Source organism: Cherax quadricarinatus, chromosome 64, assembly GCF_038502225.1.
Source record: "Cherax quadricarinatus isolate ZL_2023a chromosome 64, ASM3850222v1, whole genome shotgun sequence".
Lineage (NCBI taxonomy): Eukaryota > Metazoa > Arthropoda > Malacostraca > Decapoda > Parastacidae > Cherax > Cherax quadricarinatus.
In genome coordinates, this window is record NC_091355.1 from 11,449,823 (window position 1) to 11,475,898 (window position 26,076).

General features: G+C 43.5%; 1 protein-coding gene across 5 annotated transcripts in view; it reads right to left on the minus strand.

Moving 5' to 3' along the window:
• LOC128700025 (nudC domain-containing protein 3) overlaps positions 1–26,076 on the minus strand; it is a 103,628-nt gene that overhangs the window by 61,429 nt on the left and 16,123 nt on the right. For 2 of the 5 annotated variants that reach the window (XR_011393789.1, XM_070098764.1), the window contains exons 1-3: positions 18,187–18,253; positions 8,059–8,174; positions 6,400–6,525 (exon numbers count right to left, since the gene is read on the minus strand). Coding sequence is in view for 4 of the 5 variants with exons in the window: in XM_070098764.1 (XP_069954865.1) it covers positions 6,400–6,525; positions 8,059–8,174; positions 18,187–18,238 (294 nt within the window). In the remaining variant the exon portion in view is untranslated. Of the gene's footprint in view, positions 1–6,399; positions 6,526–8,058; positions 8,175–18,186; positions 18,254–18,710; positions 18,730–26,076 lie in introns of those variants that run through there. The other 3 variants (XM_070098765.1, XM_070098766.1, XM_070098767.1) reach the window with 2 other exon arrangements.

The following is a 26,076-nucleotide window of genomic DNA, read 5'->3' on the forward strand; positions in this document are numbered from 1 at the left end:
AAGGTAATAAAACAAAAAAAAATAGAATCTGATCAGTACTTACCGAGATACAGTGCCAAGAAGTTTATAGAAAATGATGTGGTGGTAACAACATCGACGAATTCCACATACGCGTATTATATTATTTTGTTGTTTTAGTTGTTTTTTCTTTTCTTTTCCAATTTTTTTCTATTCCTACTAACATTTGGGGCCTGAGAGACCAATACTGTATATAATTGATATATATAAACTCACTGTATTGAACACAATAACCGCCCTAAAGTTATTATCATATTATTGTTTACCACTGTTGTTTATTACAATAAACATGCACAAATATTGTATAATACTAATGTTCTATCATATATTTACATATTTACAATCACTGGACATGGTTTTAGAACTGCTGGAGCTTGTGGAACTCCTTGAAACTAGGCACCATGCACAGAGGCACCTTACATTCCTCACACATAAACCGAGTGTCTTTGCGTCTTTGTTGCCGTCGTTTTGTTTGTGCACAGACAATGCATCTCTTCTGAGCAAATTTCTTTTGAGTTGAAGGAAGCTGTATTATGAAATGATCACCTTCTCTCCTCAAACGCTTGGGTATATCGTGATGAATTCGAGGACCATGTTGTATTGCAGGTGTTGTTACCTGGTACTTCATTATGAGTTGTCTGACAACAGACAAACAAAATTCACCATACGGTGGTCTGTTACCAGTCTTTATTTGGTACATATTATATGCATTCAGCATTGAAATGTCCATGAGATGGAAGAAAAGTTTCATGTACCACTAGTAACTCTTACGAACACAGTCAACAAAACCAATCTGCATGTCACACTTGTCAACCAAGCGCATGTTTTGTGTATAATCAATCACTGACACTGGTTTTCGAATACGTTCATTAGTCACTCGATCAACTTTGCCACTGTCTTGCATTTCATTACGGTGAATGGTTGTCAACAATGTGACATCTCGTTTGTCATGCCACCGTAATGCCATGATGTCATTGGCAGTAAACACATGCACATCATCACCACGAACACCTGCGTTGAGCCTGGGCATATGTTTACGATTAGAACGCACTGTGCCACACACATCTGTCTTGTTCACTCGCATGAAATCACTGAGTAATGGGCTTGTGTACCAGTTATCGGTATATAATGTATGGCCCTTACCAAGATAAGGTGCCATCATGTTTCTCACTATGTCACCTGAGATACCCAATAACATCTTGGTATCTTTCAATGTTTTACTACCCGTGTATACAACAATATCCAACACCTGGCCACTGTCACAATCACAGAGTACAAACAATTTTATACCAAAGCGGTTCCTCTTGCTCGGTATATACTGCTTGAATGACAGTCTACCTTTGAACAAAATCAAAGACTCGTCAATTACAAGATTCTTGAATGGATAAAAGTATATCCTGAACTTTTGTTTGAGATACATGAAAACATTTCTAATCTTGTATAACCTGTCACTTCTGTCAGGCCTGGTTTTGTCAGAGAAGTGCAACATACGTAACAGTAAGATAAACCTGTTCACTGGTATATTTCACTGAAGGATGGGGTAGAAATTAGCCGATCTGTGGACCAGTATGCTTTTATATTATGCTTATAGACGTGAGGCATAAGCATTATTGTTGCAAAAAGCAAATACATTTCTGCAACAGTCGTCTCTTTCCACCTGTGTAGTCTTGACTGTGGTGATAAGATCGTATTTGCCATGGTGTACTGAAAATACTTATTACTTTCCCTGGCAATAATTTCCATCAATGGCTGGTCAAAGAATAATTCAAAGAATTCCAGTTCATTGGCCGTGGTTCCAAGGGGACAGGTAGGTAGAATTCCACTTTGAGAGTCATCAAAGTGGTGAGGCTTGGGAACAAAATTGGGATTTTGCTGCCAATCCCACATACGGTTTTGTGGTGGATACTGGACATCATAGGCTGGTTGTACGGGTGGTTGTGGTTGTGGCGGGCTTGTGGCTGACGCTCCGCTTTGTCCTTGAAATGACGAGTCAGCAGCGTGGGTCCCCGCGTGGCATGGTGAGTCACGCATGGCAGTGCCACTACCACCACCAGCACCACTAACACCATCCACTGATGCCTGTGGCCCATCCATGCCAAGTGTAGCCACATCATCCTCACTATCACTACTTAAAACGGGTGTAGGGCCACGGGATGTACTCCGGGATGTACTCCGGGATGTACTCCGTCCCCTGGGCACAGCATAGGGTACACTACCCGAGCGCATGCGGCGGCGAACATACCGACGCTTCACTGGTGAATATGATTCCTCACTATCACTACTCGAATGATCGTCGAGCGCAATAAAATCACAATCCACGTCAGAATCATCGTCATTACTGAAGTCAGAGGCCTGGCCATGCGAAAATATTAGTTTTCTCTTACGTTTAGGAACACCCAACCGTGAGTCACGAGTGCCCACACCAGAGGTAGAAGGTCGAGGATCGTTGGGGTTTTCTGCACTATTATCAATATCCTGGTCATTTTTTTCGGTCACTAACTTATCAAAGCCGTAGAATTCGTCTTCATTTGCACTTCCATCAGTGTCAGAACTATCAGACAGGAAGAGGAGAGTCCCAATTTTCCGGGGAGTGAGAGCTGACTTGCGACGAGGCATGGTGAACAAGGGTGACTGAGCCGGCGTTCCCACAATGCTATGCAGGCGCCTAGATTTTTTGTTTACGGCGCACACCCACGGCGCAGACCCATTCTCTCACATGTAGGCCTATGAGCGCTTTCGCGCTAAATTTGACGGTGCTAGAATTTTGGCGTAGATCTACGGTTTGGACACTCACCGAAAAGCCGTAGATCTACGGGACGGACCCTGAAAGCGTTAATATATTTATAAATGGGGTTGTAAGAGAAGTAAATGCAAGGGTCTTGGCAAGAGGCGTGGAGTTAAAAGATAAAGAATCACACATAAAGTGGGAGTTGTCACAATTGCTCTTTGCTGATGACACTGTGCTCTTGGGAGATTCTGAAGAGAAGTTGCAGAGGTTGGCGGATGAATTTGGTAGGATATGTAAAAGAAGAAAATTACAAGTGAATACAGGAAAGAGTAAGGTTATGAGGATAACAAAAAGATTAGGTGATGAAAGATTGGATATCAGATTGGAGGGAGAGAGTATGGAGGAGGCGAATGTATTCAGAGTATTTGGGAGTGGACGTGTCAGCGGATGGGTCTATGAAAGATGAGGTGAATCATAGAAATGATGAGGGAAAAAGGGTGAGCGGTGCACTTAGGAGTCTGTGGAGACAAAGAACTTTGTCCTTGGAGGCAAAGAGGGGAATGTATGAGAGTATAGTTTTACCAATGCTCTTATATGGGTGTGAAGCATGGGTGATGAATGTTGCAGCGAGGAGAAGGCTGGAGGCAGTGGAGATATCATGTCTGAGGGCAATGTGTGGTGTGAATATAATGCAGAGAATTCGTAGTTTGGAAGTTAGAAGGAGGTGCGGGATTGCCAAAACTGTTGTCCAGAGGGCTGAGGAAGGGTTGTTGAGGTGGTTCGGACATGTAGAGAGAATGGAGCGAAACAGAATGACTTCAAGAGTGTATCAGTCTGTAGTGGAAGGAAGGCGGGGTAGGGGTCGGCCTAGGAAAAGTTGGAGGGAGGGGGTAAAGGAGGTTTTGTGTGCGAGGGGCTTGGAATTCCAGCGGGCATGCGTGAGCGTGTTTGATAGGAGTAAATGGAGACAAATGGTTTTTAATACTTGATGTGCTGTTGGAGTGTTAGCAAAGTAACATTTATGAAGAGATTCAGGGAAACCGGCAGGCCGGACTTGAGTCTTGGAGATGGGAAGTACAGTGCCGGCACTCTGAAGGAGGGGTGTTAATGTGGCAGTTTAAAAACTGTAGTGTACAGCACCCTTCTGGCAAGACAGTGACAGAGTGAATGATGGTGAAAGTTTTTCTTTTTTGGGCCACCCTGCCTTGGTGGGAATCGGCCAGTGTTAATAAAAAAAAAAATTAAATGTTTATACAGTAGTGTACTGTATATTGAAATAAACAGAATAGGGGAAATCAGCTCTAATACACATCATTTAGGTATAAATACTGGTCAGAGAGCCCATCATAAGCCCGAGGCGTTGGTAAACGAGTACTTCACTAAGTGAGGAGAGGCTGTAATGATTAATACGTGAATCATAGTTTAAATTCAGTTAAACAGTTAGAAACACACTACAAAACGATGTACATAATCTTCCCAAAGTTAACTGGCAAAATTTTACATGTTTAGATAATTATATATAGCATGTATATACACTGAAAGGCATATATATTCCCATGCATACATACTAAAGTTTATATAAACATCTTCTTGATTATTGTTTTAGTAAAATTATCAGAAATACAGCAGTTTGCGGATGCCTCTTAACAAACACTAATATTTCCAGCAAATATGAAGTTTTCCAATGACATTATGCCCAAGACATTACTTCCACCAGATTCTGGAGTTTCAAACACATTCACATTGAAATTTATCCTTCGATGCTATCTACAACAATTGACTAACACACAGGTACCCATTTTCACCACTAGGTGGTCAGGGACAATAGGGGATAATTTTTATTGTAACGAGTTTTCACTCATGGGAAGCTTTAAGGGGAGAAATGGACATGAATGAATTCACTTATTTCATTTATTTTGAAAATGTTTTGGTCCTTCAACATTGATCACATTAAATACATTTGAAATCAAGGTCCAAGGACTGAAATATCTTCAGTGAAGGTGTCTTAAATGAATGCATTCATATCCATTTCCCTCAAGTTGTCTGCAGTCATTTACCTTCTTACTGGGAAGCTTCACTAAGTTATACAGAAAACAAGGAAACTATTACTTATATAGGTGAGGACCTGAGTAATATAACTTGTGCTGCTGTATGGGTGAGGCCACATGCTGGCAGGTGGCACAGAATACTGATGAGAGATTTTGTGAGTGGGGATGCACCCTTGTTTTACTCTGTAGTACCGTAGGCCTCGAAGTATGTCACTGTCATACACTCTCTCAGTATGTTGCTACCCTATTCTATGATAAGTTACATAGGAATAAAAGCCAACTATGTTTCCCTGTAGTACTCCATTACACACTATGGGTTACACATATACAGTATAAAAATCTGTTAGCCTGAGCTTAGAGACTTCAGCAGGGCAATGAGGATGTCTTCAAGTACGTATTTTATTGAGGTTGACTAGCTACAAAAACTTCAAGGCTATCATTCCAGCATAGGTGAAATTTTACTAATAGAACCTTGAAAAAGGGAAGACTCATCTCTCTTCCTCAACGGTAAACTGCACGGGGGATTCCACTAAACTCCTCAATTTTGCGATGTTTAGGTACAACGACAAGGATGAAAACATATAGTAGTCAGGTGAGGTTCAAGGAAATATGATGGAGCAATACTCACTCACTTGGCAAGGCTGTAAGTGAAACATCACTGTAACAAAAGCTTACACTGTTTTGTGTTTTTTTTTATTCACCTGTTGGCTTACAACAATTTACTTACTAAGAGAAGTAAGGAAGCTTACCTACATTTTGAAAGGGGTTTAAACCTTGGAGTGATATTAATCCTCCCCTCAAACATCTCCTTACCAACCTCAACAGAACACATGACCATAACACAAGGCACAGATCACTCTTTGATGTTCCTCGTGTCCATCTCACACTATGCAAAAACTCAATGCACATAAAAGGCCCTAAAATCTGGAATTCATTACCTGTAAATATAAAAGAAACACTACCTGTTTATAAATTCAAGTCTCTTCTCAAAGATCACTTACTCACCCAAAACCAAATAAATACTGAATAACTGAACCTTATAAATTGTATATCTTAAATGTTTCTCACAATTATATCACATAAATGTTAAACCTAAAACCCAATCTAACTTTATTATTTTTTAAATACACTACCTAACAGAATACTCCATTCGACTGAATGTACAGTAATGCATGCAACCATATGACCTGTCTTTGTAATACTCATTTGTGCTTTATAGTTATCTGTTTACAATAATGTTTTATCACTGATTTAATCATTGCTTAGTTAATCTTAAGTTAATTTTAAGCCAGCCCGTAATGCTATGCATATAAGTGGCTTTGGCATGCTGCTCTTACCTGTATTTTTTTGTACCTCTGTATGTATGCTCAAATTACTAAATAAATAAATAAATAAATAAAGATATGCAGTTGATAAGCTTTCAACCTAATGATGAACTATTTACCATAAGATTATAACCTCAGAATTTTAATAGTGCATTGTAAACTTTACATCTGTATTCACTCTGCTTGGTAACTCATTTATCAACGAAAAGTAAACTACATACAGTAAAGGGAAGCTGGGGGCATAACACCCTATCACAAAGGATAAGTTAGCCTTGCTTACTTTCAGTCCTCTATTATCAGCACAAGGTCCTGCCCTTTGTGTGAGGGCATTCTGCAGCATACGGCATCCTCCTTTCCCCTTCACATATTCACTTTCTTGCTGTGCTGCTTCATTGTGCCTGGCAATCTGAAATAAAGATTTAAAACTTTTACATTGAATTTACAGGCTAAGAGTGAACTGCAATGACAAATAAAAGTATATAAGACTATTACAGGAACGTTTTACTCGACTAAAACATTATAAGAATAATAATGAAGGAACACTGAAATTGGACTATTTGCCAATGCTGGCAGGACCAACTCACACTCACCCACTCCCACTCTATACCTAACCAACCTATATTTAAAGCTTCCCAAAGGTATCACATCAATGACACTACCCAAGAGATTGTTCCACTCATTTACAACACTACTGCCAAACCAGCACTTCCCTATATCCCTTCTACATCTATACTAAAGATTTAGGCTTTATCATACCTTTTCATTTGCTTTGTCAACATGCTGTCTCTTCCACCATGCTAAGAGTTAGAATGAAGGCTCTATAAACAATGGACACTTTATTTAGGATTTTATTTTGATCCAGGGAAGAGGAGAAAGGCTACAATTCCCAGGACCAAGAGCCCTTACCTGGAGTATACCTTAAGGGGAGTTTTGTGGATCAATGTCCCCATGACTCACTCCATGACCAAGCCTCACAGTGGATCAGGGCCTGATCTACCAGGCTGTTACTGCTGGCCACATGTAAACTGATGTACAACCACAGCCCGGTTGGTCAGGTACTGTTTTTAGATGCCTGTCTTGTTCCTTCTTGAAGACAGCCAAAGGTTTAGAGTACTTGTGGTGCCCCTGCACTGCCTGCTGAGTCTTTAGCTTTTGTATGGAGGGATTTTCTTATGCAGATTTGGGACTATTTCCTCCAAGATTTTCCAAGTGTATATTATCAATGTATCTGTCTCGCCTGTGTTCCAAGGAGTACAGGTCAAGGGACTTTCAACTGTTCCCAGTGAATTAGGTGCATTTTTCTACGTATTTATACTATGTGCAGTGAAAGTTCTCTGTATATTCTCCAGGTCTGCAATTTTGGTTGCTTTGAAAAGGGTCGTTAGTGTACAGTAACATTCCAGCCTAGAGACAAAAAGTGATTTGAAGGGAATCATCATTGGCTTGGCAACCCTAGTTTTGAAGGTTATCATTTTTCCTCCTATCATTTTCCTAGCAGATGTGGTGGAGACATTATCTTGACCGTTGAAAGTGAGATTCTCTGACATTATCACATACACAGAAAGAGAGAATTAAGTAAGTAGGTAAGTAAGTAAGTTTATTCAGGTATACACAAATATAGTTACATAGATTATCATACATAGCAGCATGTGTAGAGAACCTGGGATAACCCAAAAAAGTCAGACAGAGTGACTTATTTCCATTGGGGTCCTTTACCTTATTATTATATAAAAGTTATAATATCTTATTATTATTCTATAATGGAAATAACATCTTATTATTATACTAAAAAGACTATCTACTACACGAGGGTCATTAAGACTATCTACAATACGAGGGTCATTACTAGGAATAAGGTAAAATTACACGTGTGTTAGCTAAAAAAATAAAAAATCATTTCCCTCCCTTTCTGAAAGAGTAAGTGATTGGTGGTGATTACCGCAAACAGTGTCTGCCAGGATGGTGCAGGTACGTGAGGTGGTGAAGGAGAGGATTCAGACTCAGTCTCCAGGTGTCTTGGAGGTGAGCATTCAGAAGAGCCTGACATCTTTATTTCTGTTGAAAAAATATAGTATTAGAGGCTATAACAACGACCATTACTCCACAACTACAACAGGAAGATGTATTATTATTATTACAGTGGACCCCCGGTTAACGATTTTAATCCGTGCAAGAGGGGTAATTGTTATGCGAAATAATCGTTATGTGAATGAATTTTCCCCATAAGAAATAATGGAAATAAAATTAATCCGTGCAAGACACCCAAAAGTATGAAAAAAAAAATTTTTTACCACATGAAATGTTAATTTTAATACACACAAACTGAAAAAGGCATGCACACTTACATGACACTTACTTTTATTGAAGATCTGGTGATGATTGATGGGATGGGAGGAGGGGAGAGCATTATCTTCTTACTGTTTAGAAGGGGAATCCCCTTCCATTAGGACTTGAGGTAGCAAGTCCTTTTCTGGGGTTACTTCCCTTCTTCTTTTAATGCCACTAGGGCCAGCTTCAGAGTCACTGGACTTCTTTTGCACAAGATATCTGTCCATAGTGGCCTGTACCTCTCGTTCCTTTATGACTTCCCTAAAGTGTTTCACAACATTGTCAGTGTACAGGTTGCCAACACGGCTTGCAATAGCTGTGTGAGGGTGATTTTCATCCATGAAGGTTTGCACTTCAAGCCACTTTGCACAGATTTCCTTTATCTTTGTAGTAGGCAACTTCTTCAATTTCTCTCTCCCCTCCTCTGAACCAGTTTCCCCAGGTCTGGCCTCTTGCTCTTGAAGTTGATCTATCAGCTCATCAGTGGTTAGTTCTTCATTGTCCTCCTCCACCAACTCTTCCACATCCTCCCCACTAACCTCCAACCCCAAGGACTTTCCCAATGCCACAATGGATTCCTCAACTGGCATAATCCTCTCAGGGTTAGCCTCAAACCCTTCAAAATCCCTTTTGTCTACACATTCTGGCCACAGTTTCTTCCAAGCAGAGTTCAAGGTCCTCTTAGTCACTTCCTCCCAAGCCTTACCTATAAGGTTTACACAATTGAGGATATTAAAGTGATCTCTCCAAAACTCTCTTAGAGTCAGTTGAGTTTCTGAGGTCATTACAAAGCACCTTTCAAACAGAGCTTTTGTGTACAGTTTCTTGAAGTTGGAAATAACCTGCTGGTCCATGGGCTGCAGGAGAGGAGTGGTATTAGGAGGCAAAAACTTCACCTTAATGAAGCTCATGTCCCCATAAAGTCGCTCTGCCACGTCTGTAGGATGACCAGGGGCATTGTCTAACACCAGGAGGCACTTAAGTTCTAATTTCTTTTCAGTTAGGTAATCTTTCACATTGGGGGCAAATGCATGGTGTAACCAGTTATAGAAAAATTCCCTAGTGACCCATGCCTTACTGTTTGCCCTCCACAGCACACACAAATTATCCTTGAGGACATTCTTTTGCCTGAACGCTCTGGGAGTTTCAGAGTGATACACTAATAAAGGCTTCACTTTGCAATCACCAGTAGCATTGGCACACATGAGAAGAGTAAGCCTGTCTTTCATAGGCTTATGTCCTGGGAGTGCCTTTTCCTCCTGAGTAATGTAGGTCCTGCTTGGCATTTTCTTCCGGAACAGGCCTGTTTCATCACAATTAAACACTTGTTCAGGTTTCAGTCCTTCAGTTTCTATGTACTCCTTGAATTCCTGCACATATTTTTCAGCCGCTTTGTGGTCCGAACTGGCAGCCTCACCATGCCTTATCACACTATGGATGCCACTACGCTTCTTAAATCTCTCAAACCAACCTTTGCTGGCCTTAAATTCACTCACATCATCACTAGTTGCAGGCATTTTTTTAATTAAATCCTCATGCAACTTCCTAGCCTTTTCACATATGATCGCTTGAGAGACGCTATCTCCTGCTAGCTGTTTTTCATTTATCCACACCAATAAGAGTCTCTCAACATCTTCCATCACTTGCGATCTTTGTTTCGAAAACACAGCTAAACCTTTGGCAAGAACAGCTTCCTTGATTGTCTTTTTGGTGCCCACAATAGTAGCGATGGTTGATTGGGGTTTCTTGTACAACTTGACTAGGTCGGCGATACGCACTCCACTTTCATACTTATCAATGATCTCTTTCTTCATTTCAATGGGAATTCTCACCCTTATTGGTGTAGGGTTGGCACTAGAAGCTTTCTTGGGGCCCATGGTCACTTATTTTCCAGAAACAGCACCGAAAACACTGTAATAATACGAAATATTCCGAGTGTATGCTTGGATGTTACCGCGGAGGCTGGCTGGTAAACAATGGCACGGGCGGCACATGTGAGGCTGGCTGAGGGCGCACATTGGACGTGTCTCGGACGAAAATCGGTGAGCGGGTTTTTAATCGGTATGCGCGGCAAAAATTTTGCGATTAAAGTAAGCGGTATGCGAAATAATCGCTATGTGATGCCATCGTTATGCGGGGGTCCACTGTATTATTATTATTATACCGAGTATAATAATAATAATAATAAGTAGTAGGTTGGTAGACAGCAACCACCCAGGGAAGTACTACCGTCCTGCCAGATGACTGTGAAACAGAAACCTGTAACTGTTTTGCATGATGGTAGCATTGCTGGTTTCTTTTTCTGTCTCATAAACACGCTAGATAACAGGGATATCTTGCTACTCCTACTTACACTTTGGTCACACTTCACAGACACGCGTGGTTAATGCTCTCGCTTCACACGGTGAGGGCCTGGGTTCGATTCCCAGCCAGAGTAGAAACATTGGACGTGTTTCTTTCCACCTGTTGTCTATGTTCCCCATCAGTAAAATGGGTACCTGGGTGTTAGTCGACTGGTGTGGGTCGCATCCTGGGACACTGACCTAAGGAAGCCTGGTCACAGACCGGGCCGCGGGGGCGTTGACCCCCGGAACTCTCTCCAGATAAACTCCAGATAAACATCTAGGTTTTTCTCCTTTTTCTAAATAGCTCTTGTTCTTCTTTATTTCTTCTGTTGTCCATGGGGAAGTGGAAAAGAATCTTTCCTCCGTAAGCCATGAGTGTCGTATGAAGCAACTAAAATGCTGGGAGCAATGGGCTAGTAACCCCTTCTCCTGTAGACATTTACTAAAAAAGAGAAGAAGAAAAACTTTATAAAACTGGGATGCTTGAATGTGCGTGGATGTAGTGCGGATGACAAGAAACAGATGATTGCTGATGTTATGAATGAAAAGAAGTTGGATGTCCTGGCCCTAAGTGAAACAAAGCTGAAGGGGATAGGGGAGTTTCGGTGGGGGGAAATAAATGGGATTAAATATGGAGTATCTGAGAGAGTTAGAGCAAAGGAAGGGGTAGCAGTAATGTTGAATGATCAGTTATGGAAGGAGAAAAGAGAATATGAATGTGCAAATTCAAGAATTATGTGAATTAAAGTAAATGCATGCACCTGGAGAAGAGAGGAATGTAGAGGAGAGAGAGAGATTTTGGGAGATGTTAAGTGAATGTATAGGAGCCTTTGAACCAAGTGAGAGAGTAATTGTGGTAGGGACCTGAATGCTAAGGTAGGAGAAACTTTTAGAGAGGGTGTGGCAGGTAAGTTTGGGGTGCCAGGTGTAAATGATAATGGGAGCCCTTTGATTGAACTTTGTATAGAAAGGGGTTTAGTTATAGGTAATACATATTTTAAGAAAAAGAGGATAAATAAGTATACAAGATATGATGTAGGGAGAAATGACAGTAGTTTGTTGGATTATGTATTGGTAGATAAAAGACTGTTGAGTAGACTTCAGGATGTACATGTTTATAGAGGGGCCACAGATATATCAGATCACTTTCTAGTTGTAGCTACACTGAGAGTAAAAGGTAGATGGGATACAAGGAGAATAGAAGCATCAGGGAAGAGAGAGGTGAAGGTTTATAAACTAAAAGAGGAGGCAGTTAGGGTAAGATATAAACAGCTATTGGTGGATAGATGGGCTAATGAGAGCATAGGCAATGGGGTCGAAGAGGTATGGGGTAGGTTTAAAAATGTAGTGTTAGAGTGTTCAGCAGAAGTTTGTGGTTACAGGAAAGTGGGTGCGGGAGGGAAGAGGAGCGATTGGTGGAATGATGATGTAAAGAGAGTAGTAAGGGAGAAAACGTTAGCATATGAGAAGTTTTTACAAAGTAGAAGTGATGCAAGGAGGGAAGAGTATATGGAGAAAAAGAGAGAGGTTAAGAGAGTGGTGAAGCAATGTAAAAAGAGAGCAAATGAGAGAGTGGGTGAGATGTTATCAACAAATTTTGATGAAAATAAGAAAAAGTTTTGGAGTGAGATTAACAAGTTAAGGAAGCCTAGAGAACAAATGGATTTGTCAGTTAAAAATAGGAGAGGAGAGTTATTAAATGGAGAGTTAGAGGTATTGGGAAGATGGAGGGAATATTTTGAGGAATTGTTAAATGTTGATGAAGATAGAGTAGCTGTGATTTCATGTATAGGGCAAGGAGGAATAACATCTTGTAGGAGTGAGGAAGAGCCAGTTGTGAGTGTGGGGGAAGTTTGTGAGGCAGTAGGTAAAATGAAAGGGGGTAAGGCAGCCGGGATTGATGGGATAAAGATAGAAATGTTAAAAGCAGGTGGGGATATTGTTTTGGAGTGGTTGGTGCAATTATTTAAAAATGTATGGAAGAGGGTAAGGTACCTAGGGATTGGCAGAGAGCATGCAGAAATCGTACACCAAATCCAGTCATTCCTGGAGTGGAACCACAGTCGATGGCCTCCACTCCAAACCAACAGATACAGATACTAATGCCGGAAAAAAAATCCCCCCCCAGTACCAACAATACCACCAGTCCGATAACATTCTTCTTTGCAAATATACAGGGTCTAAAGCCAGCAACAAACAACAAAATACCTTTCATCCGTGGACTGCTTGCAGAGGCAAAGGCAATGTTCGCGGCTTTCACTGAGACCCACATAAAGGATCACTTGGACAACGAAATATGGATCCCAGGTTACAACCTATACAGATGTGACAGAGTGAACAGGCAAAAGGGGGGGGTTGGCCTGTACATTGCAGAGTCACTTGTTTGCACAGAACTGCTAAATGCCTCAAATGATGTAGTGGAAGTTTTAGCAGTAAAGGTCGAGAACCAAAACCTAGTCATTGTGATAGTCTACAAGCCTCCGGATGCAACATCCCAGCAATTCCAGGAACAGCTGTTAAAAATTGACCACTGTCTGGAAAACCTTCCAGCTCCTGCACCCAACATCTTGCTCCTGGGGGATTTCAACTTAAGGCACCTAAAATGGAGGAATATAGCAAATAATATTGTTGCAGTAATAACACCAGGAGGCAGCTCTGATGAAAACTCACACTCACGCGAGCTTTTAAATCTCTGCACAAAATTCAATTTAAACCAGCAAATAATAGAGCCTACTAGACTGGAGAATACACTAGACCTCATCTTCACTAACAATGATGATCTGATAAGAAATATCACCATATCAAAAACAATATACTCAGATCACAACATAATTGAGGTTCAGTCATGTATGCGCGGAGCCCCAGACCGACATAATGAGATTAGTCACGAGGGAGCATTCACCAAATTCAACTTCAATAACAAAAACATAAAGTGGGACCAAGTAAACCAAGTCCTAACCGATATAAGCTGGGAAGATATACTAAGCAACACAGACCCCAACTTATGCCTAGAACAGATTAACTCGGTGGCACTCGATGTATGCACAAGGCTTATTCCTCTAAGAAAAAGGAGGAGTAGATGTAAAACAGAAAGAGACAGGCGCTCCCTTTACAGGCGACGGAAAAGAATAACAGAGCGGCTAAAAGAGGTCAATATATCTGAAATGCGTAGGGAGACACTGGTCAGAGAAATAGCAAGCATCGAACTTAAGCTAAAAGAATCCTTTAGGAGTCAGGAATCGCGGGAAGAACTAAAAGCCATAAATGAAATCGAAAGAAACCCAAAGTATTTCTTCTCCTATGCCAAATCAAAATCGAGAACAACGTCCAGTATTGGGCCCCTACTTAAACAAGATGGGTCCTACACAGATGACAGCAAGGAAATGAGTGAGCTACTCAAGTCCCAATATGACTCAGTTTTTAGCAAGCCGCTAACCAGACTGAGAGTCGAAGATCAAAATGAATTTTTTATGAGAGAGCCACAAAATTTGATTAACACAAGCCTATCCGATGTTATCCTGACGCCAAATGACTTCGAACAGGCGATAAATGACATGCCCATGCACTCTGCCCCAGGGCCAGACTCATGGAACTCTGTGTTCATCAAGAACTGCAAGAAGCCCCTATCACGAGCCTTTTCCATCCTATGGAGAGGGAGCATGGACACGGGGGTCGTCCCACAGTCACTAAAAACAACAGACATAGCCCCACTCCACAAAGGGGGCAGTAAAGCAACAGCAAAGAACTACAGACCAATAGCACTAACATCCCATATCATAAAAATCTTTGAAAGGGTCCTAAGAAGCAAGATCACCACGCATCTAGAAACCCATCAGTTACACAACCCAGGGCAACATGGGTTTAGAACAGGTCGCTCCTGTCTGTCTCAACTATTGGACCACTACGACAAGGTCCTAAATGCACTAGAAGACAAAAAGAATGCAGATGTAATATATACAGACTTTGCAAAAGCTTTCGACAAGTGTGACCATGGCATAATAGCGCACAAAATGCGTGCTAAAGGAATAACAGGAAAAGTCGGTCGATGGATCTATAATTTCCTCACTAACAGAACACAGAGAGTAGTCGTCAACAGAGTAAAGTCCGAGGCAGCGACGGTGAAAAGCTCTGTTCCACAAGGCACAGTACTCGCTCCCATCTTGTTCCTCATCCTTATATCCGACATAGACAAGGATGTCAGCCACAGCACCGTGTCTTCCTTTGCAGATGACATCCGAATCTGCATGACAGTGTCTTCCATTGCAGACACTGCAAAGCTCCAGGCAGATATCAACCAAATCTTTCAGTGGGCTGCAGAAAACAATATGAAGTTCAACGATGAGAAATTTCAATTACTCAGATATGGTAAACATGAGGAAATTAAATCTTCATCAGAGTACAAAACAAATTCTGGCCACAAAATAGAGCGAAACACCAACGTCAAAGACCTGGGAGTGATCATGTCGGAGGATCTCACCTTCAAGGACCATAACATTGTATCAATCGCATCTGCTAGAAAAATGACAGGATGGATAATGAGAACCTTCAAAACTAGGGAGGCCAAGCCCATGATGACACTCTTCAGGTCACTTGTTCTATCTAGGCTGGAATATTGCTGCACACTAACAGCACCTTTCAAGGCAGGTGAAATTGCCGACCTAGAAAATGTACAGAGAACTTTCACGGCGCGCATAACGGAGATAAAACACCTCAATTATTGGGAGCGCTTGAGGTTCCTAAACCTGTATTCCCTGGAACGCAGGAGGGAGAGATACATGATTATATACACCTGGAAAATCCTAGAGGGACTAGTACCGAACTTGCACACGAAAATCACTCATTACGAAAGCAAAAGACTTGGCAGACGATGCACCATCCCCCCAATGAAAAGCAGGGGTGTCACTAGCACGTTAAGAGACCATACAATAAGTGTCAGGGGCCCGAGACTGTTCAACTGCCTCCCAGCACACATAAGGGGGATTACCAACAGACCCCTGGCAGTCTTCAAGCTGGCACTGGACAAGCACCTAAAGTCAGTTCCGGATCAGCCGGGCTGTGGCTCGTATGTTGGTTTGCGTGCAGCCAGCAGCAACAGCCTGGTTGATCAGGCTCTGATCCACCAGGAGGCCTGGTCTCAGACCGGGCCGCGGGGGCGTTGACCCCCGGAACTCTCTCCAGGTAAACTCCATTTAATAAAGGCAAAGGGGACAAAAGAGAGTGCAAAAATTATAGGGGGATAAGTCTGTTGAGTATACCTGGTAAAGTGTATGGTAGAGTTATTATTGAAAGAATTAAGAGTAAGACGGAGAATAAGATAGCAGATGAACAAGGAGGCTTTAGGAAAGGTAGGGGGTGTGTGGACCAGGTGTTTACAGTGAAACATATAAGTGAACAGTATTCAGATAAGGCTAAAGAGGTCTTTGTGGCATTTATGGATTTGGAGAAGGCATATGACAGGGTGGATAGGGGGGCAATGTGGCAGATGTTGAAGATTGAGACACTTATGCAGCATTGAGAGTAAGACGGAGAATAGGATAGCAGATGAACAAGGAGGCTTTAGGAAAGGTAGGGGGTGTGTGGACCAGGTGTTTACAGTGAAACATATAAGTGAACAGTATTCAGATAAGGCTAAAGAGGTCTTTGTGGCATTTATGGATTTGGAGAAGGCGTATGACAGGGTGGATAGGGGGGCAATGTGGCAGATGTTGCAGGTGTATGGTGTAGGAGGTAGGTTACTGAAAGCAGTGAAGAGTTTTTACGAGGATAGTAAGGCTCAAGTTAGAGTATGTAGGAAAGAGGGAAATTATTTCCCAGTAAAAGTAGGCCTTAGACAAGGATGTGTGATGTCACCGTGGTTGTTTAATATATTTATAGATGGGGTTGTAAGAGAAGTAAATGCGAGGGTCTTGGCAAGAGGCGTGGAGTTAAAAGATAAAGAATCACACATAAAGTGGGAGTTGTCACAGTTGCTCTTTGCTGATGACACTGTGCTCTTGGGAGATTCTGAAGAGAAGTTGCAGAGATTGGTGGATGAATTTGGTAGGGTGTGCAAAAGAAGAAAATTAAAAGTGAATACAGGAAAGAGTAAGGTTATGAGGATAACAAAAAGATTAGGTGATGAAAGATTGGATATCAGATTGAAGGGAGAGAGTATGGAGGAGGTAAATGTATTCAGATATTTGGGAGTGGACGTGTCAGCGGATGGGTCTATGAAAGATGAGGTGAATCATAGAATTCATGAGGGGAAAAGGGTGAGTGGTGCACTTAGGAGTCTGTGGAGACAAAGAACTTTGTCCTTGGAGGCAAAGAGGGGAATGTATGAGAGTATAGTTTTACCAACGCTCTTATATGGGTGTGAAGCATGGGTGATGAATGTTGCAGCGAGGAGAAGGCTGGAGGCAGTGGAGATGTCATGTCTGAGGGCAATGTGTGGTGTGAATATAATGCAGAGAATTCGTAGTTTGGAAGTTAGGAGGAGGTGCAGGATTACCAAAACTGTTGTCCAGAGGGCTGAGGAATGGTTGTTGAGGTGGTTCGGACATGTAGAGAGAATGGAGCGAAACAGAATGACTTCAAGAGTGTATCAGTCTGTAGTGGAAGGAAGGTGGGGTAGGGGTCGGCCTAGGAAAAGTTGGAGGGAGGGGGTAAAGGAGGTTTTGTGTGCGAGGGGCTTGGACTTCCAGCAGGCATGCGTGAGCGTGTTTGATAGGAGTGAATGGAGACAAATGGTTTTTAATACTTGACGTGCTGTTGGAGTGTGAGCAAAGTAACATTTATGAAGGAGTTCAGGGAAACCGGCAGGCTGGACTTGAGTCCTGGAGATGGGAAGTACAGTGCCTGCACTCTGAAGGAGGGGTGTTAATGTTGCCGTGAATGATGGTGGAAGTTTTTCTTTTTCGGGCCACCCTGCCTTGGTGGGAATCGGCCAGTGTGATAAAAATAATAAAATAATATTATACTGAGAGTATTTCCCTCGGATCAAGAGTCCTTTGTCTGCATCAAGGAGAATTTAGAATACTTGGGGATCTTCCAGGGATGAAAAGCTCTCAGGCTTCCTGGAAGCCACCCCTCAGGAAAGGTTCCTTGATGTTGGTGAGGGGCTCTTGATTTAGGGAATTGGATCTGTGCTCCAGTTCCCCGAATTAAGCCTGAATGCCTTCCACATTCCCCCCCAGGCGCTGTATAATCCTACGGGTTTAGCGCTTCCCCTTTATAATAATAATAATAATAATAATAATAATAACTCCTGGAAGCGGGGATTATTATTATTATAATCAAGGGGGAAGCACTAAACCCGTAGGATTATACAGCGCCTATGGGGGGATGGAAGGCATTCAGGCTTAATTCAGGGAACTGGAGCACAGATCCAATTCCCTAGATCAAGAGCCCCTCACCAGCGTCAAGGAGCCTTCCTTGAGGGGCTGGAAGCGGGGAGGCACGACACATGAACAGGAAAAAAAAAAGAGGTGAGGGGTGTTGAGATGGTACGTGATAGTACCAAGAGGAGCAAAACTACTGTACCCCTGAGAAAAACAAAAGCACGTTGTGGCCCTCTAAGAGGAACAGAACCACTCTATGGCCCGAGAAAAGCAGGAGTGTGTGGCCCTGAGAGAAAAACCACTATGTGGCCCATGACACAGAACCATCGTAACCTTCTACCAAGTTGTTGTTCCAGTTCCTTTGGATCAATGCTTTTCAACCTTTTATGGAGTGGATCAATCTTGGGAAGCCATCATGAGCTGAAGCACCCTATTATGAGGCTGGCCAATCGTGGACCTCCACATTTATTAAGAACTGCTTTAACTATTCTATGGAGGAGCCTAGTCACTTGAGTCATCCCACAGTCATTAAAAATCACCAATATTGCATCTCTCCACAAAGGTGGCTACAAATAAAAAAAACTAAAGCCCTGACGTACCACATTAACAACATCCTTGAGGAGAAATGCTGCAGGCCTACTGGCCCACGCTAGTCAGGTACAACTCGCCCACTCATGTACTTGTCAAACCTATTTTTAAAGCTGCAAAGGTTTTCTGCCTCAATGACGCTACTCGGGAGTTTAACTCATCCACAACTCTATTACCAAACCAGTGCTTTCCTGTATTTACAATATTCAGTTTATCTGTACCATGGTTATTCTTTTTTTTCCCCAGGCTTAGAACTTTACATTTGCCTCCATTAATTAAGCTGCATCTGCCACTTCTCGGACTATTGCATCAACCTATCCAGATGCAGCGCTTTAGTGTCATCAGAATTTAACTAACATACTCTTTTAGTGTCATCGGCAAATTTGCTTCTCTTATTTATTCCCTCATCTATGCCGTTTATGTATTCTGTGAAAAACAACAGGGACTAGCACTGACCCTTGAGGAACACCGACTGTGACTCGTTCCCACTCTTACATTCCTTTATGGTGTAGAAACACTAACATATTAGAAAACATTTCGGTCCTGGTACCTTGATCACTTCTTACAGAAGCTAAAAGGCAGTATATAGCCGGGCTGTGGTTCGTACGTCGGGTTGCGTGCGGCCAACAGTAACAGCCTGGTTGATCAGGCCCTGATCCACCATGAGGGCTGGTCACAGACCGGGGCGCGGGGGCGCTAACCCCTAAAACCCTCTCCAGGTACACTCCAGGTATTGGGAGAACGGGTAGACGGTGTGATCACGTGACTCCTGTGTTAGGTGAAGCTTTGCCTTCAATTCAATTCAATTCAAAGTTTATTCTCTATAAGGATTACAATGCCTGGTTGAGTATCATATATGCTAATGCTTTAGAAATTGTGTAGTTTCCGGTATGTTCTATGGTGTCGGTGACGGCAATTAGCGAGGCTTCCAAATATCGTCGGCGTCTAAGATCTTGTTCAGTGAGTACAAGTTGCGTCTCATCCCAATTCATCAAACGTCCCGTGGAATCCCTGTGGAGGACACAGGCGTACTTTAGTTATCTCTGCTACTGGCGTGTCGATGTTCGTTCAGGCGGACGGAAAGCTTTCTGTCTGTTTTCCCTGCATATTTCTTGGGACAATATTCACTGGGGATGGTGTAGACTCCCGCTGTGGAAGTTAGAAGTGTGGGGCTGTTTCGTAGCGAGGTTTTTGATAGATGATGTGTTTATGGTAGAAACACTTTTTCTGATCTTAGCAATTATCTGGAGAGCATTTGTGGCACCATCACATGGAATCACTATGAAATGCAGTTCAGGGTGCTTCCTTGTGATGTTACCGCTATGAACGGCAGTTCAGTGGCGCGCGCACGCACGCACGCACGCACACACAGAGGAGCTGAGTCTCTACCCCTGCAACCACAACTAGGTGAGTACACACACACACACACACACACACATTCCCTCACGATCATGAGGTAGTGTTAATTTTGATATGCTTAATAAGCACACATATAATATTAATATTTTAAAAGTATCGGCCGTTTTTTTCATCAATACAATTAAAATGGGTGATACCGATACTTTGGCACATAACAAAAAAAGGCACAATACCGTGACTGGAACGGTACAAGTCGGACCGAAACTTCGTCGTAAGCTCCTCTATTTACCTGGAGTTTACCTGGAGAGAGTTTCGGGGGTCAACGCCCCCGCGGCCCGGTCTGTGACCAGGCCTCCTGGTGGATCAGCGCCTGATCAACCAGGCTGTTGCTGCTGGCTGCACGCAAACCAACGTACGAGCCACAGCCCGGCTGATCAGGAACTGACTTTAGGTGCTTGTCCAGTGCCAGCTTGAAGACTGCCAGGGGTCTGTTGGTAATCCCCCTTATGTGTGCTGGGAGGCAGTTGAACAGTCTCGGGCCCCTGACACTTATTGTATGGTCTCTTAACGTGCTAGTGACACCCCTGCTTTTCATTGGGGGGATGGTGCATCGTCTGCCAAGTCTTTTGCTTTCGTAGTGAGTGATTTTCGTGTGCAAGTTCGGTACTAGTCCCTCTAGGATTTTCCAGGTGTATATAATCATGTATCTCTCCCTCCTGCGTTCCAGGGAATACAGGTTTAGAAACCTCAAGCGCTCCCAGTAATTGAGGTGTTTTATCTCCGTTATGCGCGCCGTGAAAGTTCTCTGTACATTTTCTAGGTCGGCAATTTCACCTGCCTTGAAAGGTGCTGTTAGAGTGCAGCAATATTCCATTATTATTATTATAATCAAAAAGAAGCGCTAAGCCACAAGGACTATACAGCGCTGCAGGGCAGGAAGGAAGCGAGGGCATCAGGTGGCAAAAGGGAGATGGATGAGCAACAGGTTACGGATAACAGCGGGGCAGTGGATGGTGAAAGGGTAAAGGGCAGCAAGAGACTGAACCAGAAAGGGCTGAGGGGAGTGCGAAAAGTATCATCAGAGTTTGTGGAGTAAATCAGTCGTTGTCAAGAAGTCAATGAGAGAGTCAGGATTAAAGGAGGGTCCATCAGCAAGAAGGGAAGGTAAAGAGAGAGTAGGAGAACGAAGACGACGTTGGAGGTAAATTCTGCGTGCTCGTTGATAGAGAGGGCAGTCTAACAGAATGTGGCTAATCGATACTGGAACTTGACACTGCTCACAGAGAGGAACAGGGTGCCTCTCCATGAGATACCCATGAGTAAGACGAGTGTGGCCAATGCGAAGGCGGGAGAGAGTGGTCTCCCAACCTCGGCACTGATGACAAGAAGACGGCCAGTAACCTATGCTCGGTTTAATAGAATGAAGTTTGTTACCGAGCAGAGTTGAACAACGTTGTTGCCAACGGGTGCGAAGGTGGGTAGCTATTGCAGCAAAATAGTCCAGAAATGGAACACCTCGATAGGAAATTGGCAGGTCATATACTGCTGACCGCGCAGCAGTGTCTGCCTGTTCATTGCCCTGTACGTCGACATGACCAGGGACCCAACAAAAAACAATATCTTTATGTTTGGTAGAGATACGGCGTAGCCAAAGTTGGATACGGAGAACTAGGGGATGAGATGTATCAAATTTTCGTATAGCCTGTAGAGCACTAAGGGAGTCTGAGACTACTACAAATGATGACACAGGCATAGATGCGATACGAATAAGTGCTGCAAGAATGGCATACAGTTCAGCAGTAAAAATGCTAGCTGAAGACAGCAAATGCCCTCGTACGACGCTGTCCGGAAACACTGCTGCGAATCCGACGCCGTCTGAAGACTTAGAGCCATCTGTGTACACAGCGGTGGCATGAGAATGAGAGTGGAAGTGATCAAGAAAAAGAGAGCGGGAAGCCACCGTAGGCAGTTGAGCTTTCGAGCAAGGGAGTGAGAAAGAACAGACCCGAACAGCTGGAACTTCCCAGGGGGGTAGGGAAAAGTGAGATGCTACATGAACATATAAAGGTGGTAACTGAAGGGAAGACAAGAGTGAAAGTAGGCGAAGAGAAAAGGGACGGAGCAAACAGGGGCGGCGAACGAATAAAGAATGTCTACTAATATCGGTGACCATTCTATAAATGGAAGGATTGTGTAGATCGTGAGAGCGTACATAGTAACGAAGGCAATGGGCATCACGGCGATCAGACAAGGATGGAACATTTGCTTCTGTATAGAGGCTCTCAACAGGGGAAGAGCGAAAAGCACCAAGGCACAAACGTAAGCCTTGGTGATGGATAGAGTTAAGGCTAGAGAGAGTAGCAGGAGAGGCCGCGGAATAAATCTGGTCACCATAATCGAGTTTCGATAAAACGAGGGCTGAATGTAGGCGAAGCAGAGTTCGACGATCAGCTCCCCAGGAAAGATGAGCAAGGGTTTTAAGAAGGTTTAGCCGGCTGTGACAAGTTGCCTTCAGAGAGGTAATGTGAGGTTTCCAGGTTAACCGACGGTCAAAGAGAAGGCCTAGAAACCTGACTGTATCACGTTCGGGGATACGGGAGCCATAGAGATACAAAGGATGATCGGAGATAACAGAGCGTCTAGTGAAAGTAATTTGGTGAGTTTTGGTACTTGAAAATTTAAACCCATGTGTGGTGGCCCAAGTGGAAACACGGTCGACCGCATGCTGGAGAGAAACTACAATAAGGTGACAGTCAGCGCCTGCACAAGCAATAGCAAAGTCATCAACATAGAGTGATGACCAAATATTGGGTGGAAGAACAGAGGCCAAATCATTTATAGCAAGGAGAAAAAGTGTTGTGCTTAGAACACATCCCTGAGGGACACCTTCAGCTTGGACGAAGTCCGGGGAAAGAACATTATTGACTCGAACACGGAAATGTCTGTCAGTTAAAAAGTTCTTAAGGAAGGATGGTAGATTGCCTCGGAGGCCTAAGGAATGGGCCTGGGCCAAAATATTATACCTCCAAGTTGTGTCATATGCCTTCTCAAGGTCAAAAAATATGGCAATAACTGAGTGATTATTCGCAAAGGCATTACGAACATACGTATCCAAGCGTAGTAAGGGGTCTATGGTAGAACGACCCTTACGAAAGCCATATTGACTAGCGGAGAGACTGTTGCGAGTCTCTAAATACCACATTAAACGTCGATTTACGAGGCGTTCCATCACTTTGCAAACTGCACTTGTAAGAGCGATGGGGCGATAGTGGGAGGCATCATGTCCTGTAGTACCCGGTTTGCGGAAAGGGAGAACAATGGCAGATTTCCACAGCTGGGGAAGAACTCCTTGTGCCCAAATAAGATTGAAGAGGTGTAAGAGGACTACAAGGGCTGACCGATGTAAATGTTGTAACATACGAATATGAATGTCATCAGGCCCAGCTGCCGATGATCGGCAAGCTGAGAGCGTTGCCTCCAGTTCTTGAAGTGTAAAAGGCACATTATACTGTTCTTCTCCGAGAGAAGAAAAGTCCAAGGGTACTAACTCTCTGGCAGACTTTGAGGAAAGAAACGAGGGGCATAGATGGAGCCCTCGGGAAATACGGACCAGATGTGTGCCAAGTTCAATGGCAACGTCGAGAGGGTTTGCTATATCAACACCAGTGACCCGTAGAACAGGAGCCGGGTCAGGAGAGTATTTACCACTCAATTTCCTCACTTTTTTCCAGACTGCACTCATAGAAGAAGCAGAGGTGATGGTGGAAACATAGTCTCGCCAACAAGTGCGTTTAGCTTCACGGATGACACGGCGAGCGATCGCACGCTTCTGCTTAAAATCAACAAGTCTCTCAGCGGTTCTATTGTACCGGTACCTGCCCCATGCAGCACGTTTCAAACGTACTGCACGAGCACAAGCAGGAGACCACCAAGGCACGCACTTCTGAGAATGCCTGCCTGAGGTGTGGGGTATAGAATGAGAAGCTGCGGTATAAACTGATGTCGAGAAGATGTGTAGGAGCTCATCAATGGAGGATGAAGAAGGAACCTCACTAAAAGCAGTGAGGTGTGAGTAAAGATCCCAATTTGCCCGATCAAATTGCCAGCGAGGGCTACGGGAAGGTGGTGAATAGGAAGGAGAAGTAAGAATGATCGGAAAATGATCGCTGTCATGTAAGTCTGGTAGAACAGACCAGGTGAAGTCTAGTGCAGTGGAGGAAGAGCAGACTGATAGATCGATGCAAGAGAGAGTATGAGTACGAGGATCAAAATGGGTGGGAGTACCCGTATTTAAAACATGGAGGGGGTGAGAGGCAAGAAAAGCCTCCAACTGAATGCCACGTGAGTCACAATGAGACCCCCCCCAGAGGAAATGGTGGGCATTAAAATCACCAAGTAACAGAAGTGGTGGTGGTAAGGATGAAACAAGAAAGGCAAAGTCTGGGATAGAAAATGCTCGAGAAGGAGAGAGATATAAAGAACATATTGTAAACCACTTATTCAAGTGGATACGGGCTGCAGTGTAATGCAGCGAGGTATGGACAAATAGTTGACAGTACGGAATATCATTGCGTAGAAGAAGGGCACTTTCATTAAAGGTCCCATCTGAGAAAGGATCCGAAGAATACAATAAATTATAGCCTGAGATAGGTTGGAAAACAGCCGAGTGTAATTTTGGTTCTTGTAAGCAAGCACCAACAGGGGAAAACCTGGAAAGCAACATCTGAAGCTCACCCCGATTACCCCTGAGGCCGCGGATATTCCACTGTAAATAGGCCATGATTGGCGATGAAGAAAATATCAGGAATCTGTAGGTAAAGGCACCTACGGACTAGAGGGGTTAGAAAAGTCAACGTGTGGTGGCATTGGAAGATGTTCAAGTAGCGAAGGAACGGAGCGTTGCGAAGAATGGGGTTGTGAAGATGGAGGAGAGGGAAGAGAAGGAACAGGAAGTGAATCAGTGTCCATTGAAGGTTTAGTCTCTGCAATATATTCTGAAATGGCTTCAAGTGTTTCTGAATTCAAAGATGTATGGGAAACCATATTGGAGATAGGAGGAGGAGGGTGAGTAAAGATTGGGACAGTAATGGACTGTACCAAAGTAGAGGGGGAGGGAAAAGTGTAAGGGACTGGAGATGAAGTGTGGGGGGGGACAGAAGAGGTAGAAACCTGGGAGGTGACAGAAGAGGGAGAAACTTGGGAGGGGACGGGGGTGGAAGGCATAGTACGAGGAGGAGGGTGAATCTCCACACTTGTAATAGAGCCAGAGAGAGGGGAAGAACTAGGTACAGAGACTGGAAAGGTAACGTGTGGAGGTGGAAGAAGGGAAGGAAGGGGCAAAGAAGATTTGAGCAATGTGGATTTTTTGGACTTCTGAGTAGAGGGGCGATTGGTATTAGGTGTCGTACGAGGTCTTGTCGATACTGGGGCTTGTGAGGAAGGACGCGAAGATGTGAGAACAGACTGAGTTGTAGTCGGGACGTCAGAGCCAAGGACAGCAAAAGGATTAGATGCCGTAATGGCTATGGGAGGGGTAACAACAGAGGAGGCTGCAGAAGATGGGACCCCAGAAGTGGGGGGATGTTTGGAAACACGAGAATAAGAAACACGGGGTAGTCTCCCTTGGAGGCGGAGATGAGTAACTGCCATAGCATAAGGGAGACCTTCTGCCTCTTTGAGGCAACGGATTTCACGTTCATTTAAGTAGACCTGGCAACGGCGGGAGTACGAAGGGTGAGCTTCATTACAATTAAGGCAAGATGGAGGTTGACTGCAAGATGTATTAGAATGGTTGTCGGCACCACAGACTGGGCATTCGGCCATAGATCTGCAATATTTCGCTGGGTGACCAAAACGCCAGCAATTTCTACATTGTTGCGGTGTAGGTATCACCTTTCGAACTTGTAACCGATGTCCCGCGACATATACAGAGGACGGGAGTTCTCGGCTGTCAAAAGTTAAACGAGCCACATTGCAAGGGTAACGTCTCCGCCCCCGGGCAGGAAGGACATAAGTGTC